Genomic DNA, 9,930 nt, shown 5'->3' with positions numbered 1-9,930 from the left:
AAAGGAGGAGGCTGCAATGCTTGGTAAGAAATGTACGCATTATCCTGCCCATGTAATTGTAACCCCTCTGTACAGTATGTTCACAAATAAAATTAAATTAAATTAAAAAAAAGATGATCAATTAGTGTTTGACAGATGAAAGCACAAATTATAAAATTAGACTGTGATTGAGTATAATCTTTATATTTAGTGGGAGAAATAGGAATTCACAAAGAACTACCTCTTCTCTCCAAAGAACATAGGAATATGTCCCTTGGCTGTTATTATTTAAAGCAGTCTACTTGTGGTTTGGGTGTTGGTGCTACTGAGTCATGCTGGACACAACATTATTTATTTTTACTTCCAGTTAATTAACCTTGAGGGCCTTTCTTCACCTTCTCTGTAGTACACTTTAAACAGCTCCGGGCAAGCATTTCTCTTGGGGCTTATTATTTTATCTCAGTTCCTCTAGGTGGGTGTGAGCGCCTTGTTCTGTGTTTAAATATGTGTGCAGACCTAGGCTTTAGGAAAAAACTCAGCTCCACTATTTGCTTAAAAACTTGTATTATTGATTTGACTTTTCTTTTGGTGATGGGCACTCTTGCTACATGTGCTATCATTCATTTCTTTTGAAATAAAGCCCGGTTTTTGCTTTTTACTTTGTTTTGATTTTAACTTACCTAGATTCAGTTGTCTTAATGTTTCTATTGCCAAAAATCAAGTATAACATGAAATTTTTGGCAATGGTAACATATAGTATGGAATTAAGCTATATAATGATATAACTCTCCTCTAACTGTAGTGTTATCAATTAAAAAGCATTTTTAGTACTTCAACATATTAATTTAGTTATGTTATAATAAATTTGCTGCATTTTGTGGTCTAGTAAAAAACAACTAAGCATAAAGTAGAATATATATAATATATACTATCTATGTATGTGTGTATATATATTAGGAGGTAAGAGTCTCACAGAGTTGCCTGCCTGGAGTGCTGGCTTTGAACTGCAATCCTCAGAGCTCAGCTTCCTGGCTTGGTATTCTTTCTGATTATTATTTTGTTTTTTTGGGGGGTTTTTTGGTGGTAGGGCTTGAACTCTGGGCTTGGGCGCTGTCCCTGCACTCTTCAGCTCAAGGCGAGCACCACTTTCTCTGATTATTATTCTGGTTATATTTATTGAGAACTTATTTAATATGAATCTACTTTATGCTAATCCATGTATGTTCATTATTTGTTCCAATCTTCATAACTCAATGAGTTATTGTAAATATTATTCTTATTTTAGAGATGAAGGAATATGCTAGTTGGCAGGAAGGGCCTGTTGGACTAAATGCATAGTTTCTGATAGGCAGGGCCTATTCATTCACCATTTTACTGTTACATGCTTTTTTTTTTTTTTTTTGCCAGTCCTGGGGCTTGAATTTCTTGAGCTTCTTTTGCTCAAGGCTAGTGCTCTGCCACTTGAGCCACAGCACCACTTCTGGGTTTTTCTGTATGTGGTACTGAGGAATTGAACCCAGGGCTTCATGCATGCTAGGCAAGCACTCTACCACTAAGTTACATTCCCAGCCATGTTGCCTGCTATTTTAAAATTTGATATTAATGCTCAGTATTTGTAGAACATCATTTAAGATCTTGATATTTATGAAACCAGTAAACAAATACTGATGAGGTTTTTTCTTGGCACTCTACTTTTCAATTTATTTTCATATAGTTTAAGCCTTTTCCTTCCTTTCTTCCTTTTTTTTTTTCTTTTTTGCCGCAGTCTCACTCTATAGCTAGTGTGGCCTTTGGGCTCTCTAGCCCAGTCAAGTCTGGAATGCGTGGTCCTCCTGCCTCAGCATCTCAGAATCTTGGAATTCGGGTATGTGCCACAGCACCTGGCTAGCTTGAGCCATTTAAAAACAGAAAAGATATGCTGGTGCTGGCGGGTCACCCTTAAAATCCTAGCTACTCAGGAGACTGAGATCTGAGGATCATGGTTGGAAGCCAGCCTAGGAAGGAAAGTCTGTGAGACTTTTTATCCCTTAAGTATCAACGAAAGCTGGAAGAGGATCTGTGGCTCAAGTGGTAGAGTGCCAGCCTGGAGCAAAAAGCTCAGGGAGAGTGGCCACCCAGAGTTCAAGCCTCAGGACACACACACACACACACACACACACACACACACACACACACACACACACACACACACACACACACACACACACACACGAAAAGGCTTCTTTGTTTTTCATAGTATAGCTTGTAAAGAAGACTGTTAAAGGGGCTGGGAAGTTGGCTCAGTGGTAGAGCACTTGCCTTGCATGCATGAGGCCCTGGGTTCAATTCCTCAGCACCACATAAGCAGAAAGAAAAAAGCCGGAAGTGGCGCTGTGGCTCAAGTGGAGGCCCTGGGTTCTATTCCTCAGCACCACATAAGCAGAAAGAAAAAAGCCGGAAGTGGCGCTGTGGCTCAAGTGGTAGAGCGCTAGCCTTGAGCTGAAGAACTGAGGGACAGCGCCCAGGCCCAGAGTTCAGGCCCCACGACTGGGACCGCCCCCCTCCCAAAAAAAAAAGACTGTTAAAGTGGACTTTTTGCTATGTTGAAAATGAACTATACAGCTGGTGGATGGGGATGGGAGGGAAAAACTGGCAATGTACTCTTGCCCAGTGCTTGTGGCTCATGCCTATAATCCTAGCTGTTCAGGAGGCTGAGATCTGAGGATGGTGGGTCAAAGCCAGCCTGGGCAGGAAAGTCTGTGAGACTCTTATCTCTAATTAACCACCAGAAAAACAGAAGTGGTGCTGTGGCTCAAGTAGTAGAGCACTTGCCTTGAGCTGAAGAGCTCAGGGACAGTACCTAGGTCCAGAGTTCAAGCCCCACACCAAAAAGAAAAAAAAAAAAGAAAGAAAAGGAATCTATTTTTTACCTATTTATTCATCTTATTACTTCAACATTAATTTTGGTATGTTATAATAAACAAGTTTGCTGTATTTTGTGGCTTAGTAAAAACTACGCATAGGTAGAATATATATGTATATAATATATATTAGGAGGTACATCACCTTTATAATAATAAAACGTAAAAGGTAAAAATTTTCAAAATGGCTTTATGAACTGATCAAGAAGTAAGTTGATTTTTAGAAGGCCTTTAGCATTTTCTGAGTATATGTTTTAAGCTACACTAAAAAACATAAATAGGAACAGCTGACAGGAAGCTGAAAACTGCAATAAGCTTTCTTCTATATTATAAAATGTGGTTGACAGACATCTTTTTATAAATATATCTGTGATTACACACTGTTTTTAGACTTTGATAATTTTTTTCTGAAGGGAAATCTTTCCTTCAAATTTCTAAAAGCTAAAATAGCAAATTATGACAAGACAGAAATTAGTCCTGCCCATTTTAAAGCTAAGTTGGACCATATTCCCTAGTCCTAGGGCTTGAACTCTGGACCTGTGCGCAGTCCTTGAGCCTCTTTGTACTCAATATAGTGCACTACCTCTTGAGCCACAGCTCTGCTTCTGGGTTTTGAGTGGTTAATTGGTGATAAGAGTCTCAAGGGAGCTAGGCACCGGTGGCTCACACCTATAACCCTAGTTACTCAGGAGGCTGAGATCTGAGGATCGCAGTTCAAAGCCAGCCCAGGCAGGAAAGTCTGTGAGACTCTTATCTTCAATAAACCACTAGAAAACCGGAAGTGGTGCTGTGTCTCAAGAGGTAGAGCACTTGCCTTGAGCTGAAGAGTGCAGGGACAGCGACCAAGCCCAGAGTTCAAGCCCCACAACCGACCAAAAACAAACAAAAAGAGTCTCAAGGGGACTTTTCTGCCTGGGCTGGCTTCAAACTGTGATATTCAGATCTCAACCTCCTGAGTAGCTAGGATTATAGGCATGAGTCACTGGCACCCAGATCAAGTCTCAAATTGAAAGGGAAAATTGAAAGGCAAAAAGCCAGGTGAGGGAGAAAAGGGGAAGGAACACTATATGCCCAGACACCCCAAATATAGCAGCTTAAGACCACTAGCACACATGCTTTCCAGATGTGGCTTTGCTGTCGGATGCTGATTTAGAATCTGTCATAATTCTCACCTCACAAACATGGCTATTAGCAGGAACTCTTGATTATTTTTGTTGTTGTTGCTCATTGTGGGGTTTGAACTCAGGGCCTGGGCACTGTCCCTGAACTTTTTTTGCCCAAGGCTAGCACTCTACCACTTGAACCACAGCACCACTTTCTGCTCTTTCTGAGTAGTTTATGGGAGATAAGTCTCTCGGACTTTCCTGCCTAGGCTGGCTTTCAGAGGTGAACCTCAGATCTCAGTCTCCTGAGTAGCTAGGATGACAGGCGTGAGCCATGGTGCTCAGCTCACCTCTTCTTTGACACTAATTTTTCATCTTCCTCCTGCTTACTGCTTGTTGTGCAAGCTTTGGCACCACTTTATTAGTTCTGTTCACTTCAGTTTCAGGGTCAGTCACTGGGTCGCCCACCGCCCAATACTCCAGCTTCGGGGTCCTTTCCAGCTTAGTGATCTTCATTCCCACTCCTCTAAGGGGCTGCTTTCACGCCTAAGCTCTGGGAGACACTGTGAAATCTTTGCTGCCTTCATTCTGTTTATGGCACAGATCTCCTAGATGCCCAGTGCTGTTGCACCCTTATGTGAAAGGCTTAGTAAGGCTTCGAGTTGCTTTGACCTGACAGTTTACCAATCAAACAAAAGTGATTTCGACTAGTGTAGAAGAAAAAGGAATCCATTAAAAGATTGTAGGGAGCTCATAAAACTCAGAGGAAGCTGTAGAGACAGCGTGGACAGGAGGAGCAAGAGGAGGCTGAGCAGCGCGAGCCCCTGTGCGTGGCTCGTGATCCCCATGAGCTCCTCAGTGTGGCTGCTGGGCCACTGCCACCAGATTCCTGCCGCGCTTGTGTCTACCCTTCCCATAATGAAGTTATAAACTCTGTGTGTGTGAAGGAAGGCCGGACTAGTGTCTAGTCTCGCCCCAGGTTGGTTGAGAAACCAACCCACTTTTAAGTCTCCTGATGATGATTGTACTTCATGTTTTAAAAAACAGAAGAAACACTTAGGCCTGACTTCCTTCACTTGTTGCCCACCCTTAGACACATCTTTTACTAGTATTCTTTCTAAGTAGGAGACCATTTTATTTTATAATTATTTGTGGTGCTGAAGATTAAACTCAGGGCCTTGTACATGCTAGGCAAGAGTGTTATCATCAGCTATACCCCAAGCCCTTATCTTTCTTTAGTTATCTGAGCAGAAGAGTTGTTTCTTTTGTTGTTCAAAACGAATTTTCTTATTTGTGTTTAAAGACTTCATTAATTCTTCTCCAGGATCTTCTTTCAGCAATCAAGCCTTCCTTTGCTTTAGTAAGATTATTTATTAATATTCCTTCTTTTTGTCCATTGTGGGGCTTGAACAATTTTGTTGTTGATTTATAATGAAACACTGTATCAGTAAACCATGGTATGCTCCTGTAGTACTGTTAAAAATGGAAGATCACAACCTGAAGAATATAGCATGCAAATGCGGGAAGAAGGCGACTGCTTTTGTATTGGGAATACTGACTATTGGTGCCCAGGGAGGAGGGAGATGGGTTTGACCAGCACTGCCCCTTAGTAACTGCGATCTTGGCAGGTTGTAGAGCCTCAGATTCTTTCTTTCTCAGGCTGGCCACACCCTGCGCTTGGCAGTGCACGCAGGCACCTGCAGGGGCCGCGGGGGGCAGTGCCTACTCAGTGAGTGAATGCTAACTATTAAGTGCTATAAAAAAAAAGAGGATACGTAGCAAGAAGGACTGAAGGAAAGTACAGCAAAATGGTTAGTGTTATGTTAGAATAAAGAATGTGAGTCATTCAACATTTTCTCTTCTCCTCCTTGTCTACCACCTCTTCCTTTCCTTTTGTTTTGTTTTCTTCTTTCCAAGCCCAGTACGGGGGCTTGAACACAGGACATTGTGTTCTCGCACTTGTGGCTTGAGCCATGCCTCTAGTTCTGGCTTTTATGGCTGGTTAATTGGTGATAAGAGTCCTGATGGTTTATCTACCCAGGCTGGCTTTGAACCGTGATCCTCTGATCTCAGCCTCCTGAGTAGCTAGGATTACAGGCGTGAGCCACTGGGTCTGGCCCCATTTTCTTTTTTTTCTTTTTCTTTTTTGTGAACATACTGTACAGAGGGGTTACAATTAAATGGGCAAGATAATGTGTACATTTCTTATCAAGCATTGCAGCCTCCTCCTTTGTTTACCCTTCACATCCCTTCCCAGCCTCCCCCGGCCCCTGGCCCCATTTTCTCTTTTTTTCCTTCCTTCCTTCTTTCCTTCCTTTCTTCCTTCATTCCTTCCTTCCTTCCTTTTTTTCTTTTTTTTTTTTTTTTGTCGATCATGGATCTTGAACTCTGGGCCTGGGCACTGTCTTTTAGCTCTTCAGCTCAAGGCTAGTGCTCTACCACTTGAGCCACAGTGCCACTTCCGGCTTTTTTCTTTCTGCTTATGTGGTGCTGAGGAATCAAACCCAGGGCTTCATGCATGCAAAGCTAGCACTCTACCACTGGGCTACCTTCCCAGCCCTTCCATTTTCTTTTTACAAATCTTATTTTTTTTTTTCCTGTCACACTTTAGGTTAAAGGGAAATGAACAGAAGGTGGGAGATTCATGTCGTATCTGGTTATATTTACAATTAAAATAATTACACATATTTTGATCCCTTTCTCTCCCTTTCTGGCTTGTTTAATGCATGTTGAGACAGGTTACATATATCCGCTTATTCAGCTGCACGTGGAGTTAGCCCAGCCCCTTTCTTTCCATACCCAGCATTGGTCTGTTGGCAACTCTTGATGGTGGCTTTGTCCTTTAGCATCCTGCAGACTGTGGGGTTTCTTTTTTTTTTTTTTTTGGGTCCCGTCGTGGGGCCTGAACTCTGGGCCTGGGCACTGTCCCTCAGCTCTTCAGCTCAAGGCTAGCACTCTACCACTTGAGCCACAGCGCCACTTCCGGCTTTTTTCTTTCTGCTTATGTGGTGCTGGGGGATTGAACCCAGGGCCTCAGGCATGCAAGGCAAGCGCTCTACCACTGAGCCACCTTCCCAGCCCTGTGGGGTTTCTTCCTTGCTTACCGCTGCCCTCTGGGTTCTCTGAGCTGTGCTACACGCCGCAGCCCCAGCATGGTCCTGGTGTAGAGGCCAGAGTGAACAGAAGCAGATCAGACCCTCCATGCTGCTCCTTGAATTCAATCCAAAGCCCAAGTCTCAGAGGTAGCCATAAACTCTTATAGAATCCTTCCCCTGTCTTCAAACTTACACTTTTCTGATCTTTCCTACAGTCCTGTGCTTTCTGCTCTCTGCCTAAAATCCTCATGGAGACACCCCCAGGCAGGGCCCTTTCCAGCCTCCTGGCTCCCGTCCTCCTTCCCCAGCTCTCCTGCCTTCCCAGCTTGTTTGTCTGCTTTCCTGTAGCACCTTTTGACTTGCTGTCTGTCAGCAAATATGTACCAACATCTATCTTCCCGCTGCAAGGCAGGAATTTCTGTTTGTTTGGTTCCTGGCTGTGACCTCATCAGCTGGTAGAGTGTCGTTCGTAGTAATACTCGGTAAACATCGTTTCCTGTCCGTGAGCCTTGCCCACACCGCGTGGAAGCTTTCTGAGCGAGCCTCGTAGGTTGGTGTCCTGCCCCTCGCCCCTCCAGGCTTCCTCAGGCGTAGAACAAAGCCAGTGGGCAGGGCACGTGACAGAGAAGCGGGCAGTGTTTGTTGCTTCTGGGTGCTCTGCCGCTGGCTGGGGAGGCCCCCAAGCGACTGGAGATGGAGGGGTTCTAGGGGTGGCTCGGGGGACACATAGGTAAAACGCTCTGAGGGCGCATGTAAGATTGAAGTAACTTTGGTGTTAGGTCTTGGAAGATGGAGAGGAGTTCAGCATGCCAAGTGCTACAGAAAGATCGGGAGACAGCATGGAGCCAGGTGTGCTGGTCCACACCTCCAGCTCCGGCTCTTGAGAGTCTGAAGCAGGAGGATCTTGAACTTAGGCCAGCTGGTGCTCCATATCAATACCTTGTCTCAAAAGCAGCCCATCAGGCAAAACCCCGCAAGATTCTGAGGCTGGTTATGAGGTTTTTGTTTTGAATTTATAACTAAAGAAACATATTTTTCTTTGTCTTTTGCAGAGATAATGGTAGCAGAATTTCACAAAAAAATCAAAGAGGCATTTGAAGTGTTTGACCATGAGTTGAATAACACGGTGGATGTGAGGTTTGGAAATCTTTTTGTTACTGTCATAATTCTGAATTACTCATGCAATTTACAGGTAGGAGAAGAGTCTTCTTAACATTGTACCTCGGATTTATTATGCTATTTAGAGCGTTTTTTTGTGTCTGCAAAGGTCTTTGCTATTGACTGTTTTGGGCACATTTTGTTTCTTATTCTTCATAGTCTGGTGGATAGAACATATTCACATTGCTTATTCCAGTCTATAGATTGTAATGCAGTGAGTAAGCTGAACTCTCCTATAGCTTTAGTGCACATAGTTGGGACTCAAAAAATATTTGTCAAGTGAATGAGTAGACTTTTTTTTTTTTGTCGGTCGTGGGACTTGAACTCTGGGCCTGTGAGCTGTCCCTCAGCTCTTCAGCTCAAGCTCAAGGCGAGCGCTCTACCAATTGAGCTACAGCGCCACTTCCGGTTTTCTGGTGGTTTATTGGAGATAAGAGTCTCATGGTCTCTCCTGCCCGGGCTGGCTTTGAACCTCAATCCTCAGATCTCAGCCTCCTGAGTAGCTAGGATTACAGGCGTGAGCCACCAGCGCCCAGCTGAATGAGTAGACTTTAAAAGATATGCAGCTCGTATTATCAGGACATCACGAATAGGCTATTACAAAGAAAGAGTAACAAAGTGTACAGAACAGCGCCATGGCAAAAAGAACAAAACACATAAAAAACGGAAACATGAGCATTGGCAGAGGGACGACAACCAGAGGGACCATGACCAGAGGGACGGTGACCAGAGGGACCATGACCAGAGGGACCATGACCAGAGGGACGGTGAGCAGAGGGACGGTGAGCAGAGGGACGGTGACCAGAGGGACGGTGAGCAGAGGGATGGTGAGCAGAGGGACGGTGAGCAGAGGGACGGTGAGCAGAGGGACGGTGACCAGAGGGACGGTGAGCAGGGGGATGGTGAGCAGAGGGACGGTGAGCAGAGGGACGGTGACCAGAGGGACCGTGACCAGAGGGACGGTGAGCAGAGGGACCATGACCAGAGGGACGGTGACCAGAGGGACCATGACCAGAGGGACGGTGAGCAGAGGGACGGTGACCAGAGGGACGGTGACCAGAGGGACCGTGACCAGAGGGACCATGACCAGAGGGACGGTGAGCAGAGGGACGGTGAGCAGAGGGACGGTGAGCAGAGGGACCATGACTAGAGGGACCATGACCAGAGGGACGGTGAGCAGAGGGATGGTGAGCAGAGGGACGGTGAGCAGAGGGACGGTGAGCAGAGGGACGGTGAGCAGAGGGACCGTGACCAGAAGGACGAGGAGTGGGCTGGTGAGGGTGACCATGGGACGCCGTGCGGGGCTCGCGGTGTCCATGCGCCTTGAGCCTGCTGTCTTCCCTCAGGAGGGGCCAGCAGACCTAGGCTGCATAGCGGCGGGTCTGTGGTGACGGCTCGAGGTTCCCTTATCTCTGTGGAATGGTGGCAGCCCACCCGCGTGAGTGGCTTACCACTAGCTAGACTTGGAATGGACTCAGCTGTCCCTATACTGAGGAGGGGCTGCCCGGAGGGCTCTAGGCAGACTTCTGCGGTTCCAGGCCCAGCTTTGTGACTGGGAGGAACTGATTTCTTCTCTTGGTGCCTCAGTATTACATTTCCTCAGAATCATCAGTGTAAGTCATCGGTCTGGGGACCCTTGTATGTCCCCAGGGCCTTTACAGGTGACTGAACACATACTCTTCTTTTTTTTTTTTT

At 45.4% G+C, this 9,930-nt stretch overlaps 1 protein-coding gene across 1 annotated transcript in view; it reads left to right on the top strand.

Annotated features, from left to right (window-relative positions):
* Window positions 1-8,133: 8,133 nt before the first annotated feature.
* Efcab2 (EF-hand calcium binding domain 2) overlaps window positions 8,134-9,930 on the top strand; it is a 32,084-nt gene continuing 30,287 nt past the window's right edge. Inside the window, exon 1 of the mRNA XM_013017397.1 lies at window positions 8,134-8,214. Coding sequence (XP_012872851.1) covers window positions 8,135-8,214 — 80 coding nt within the window. The 5' untranslated portion in view covers window position 8,134. The remainder of the gene's footprint in view (window positions 8,215-9,930) is intronic.

Source organism: Dipodomys ordii, unplaced genomic scaffold (assembly GCF_000151885.1).
Source record: "Dipodomys ordii isolate 6190 unplaced genomic scaffold, Dord_2.0 Scaffold35, whole genome shotgun sequence".
Classification (NCBI taxonomy): Eukaryota; Metazoa; Chordata; class Mammalia; order Rodentia; family Heteromyidae; genus Dipodomys; species Dipodomys ordii.
The sequence above is the reverse complement of the archived record's forward strand: the minus strand, read 5'-3'. Positions and strand labels throughout refer to the sequence as shown.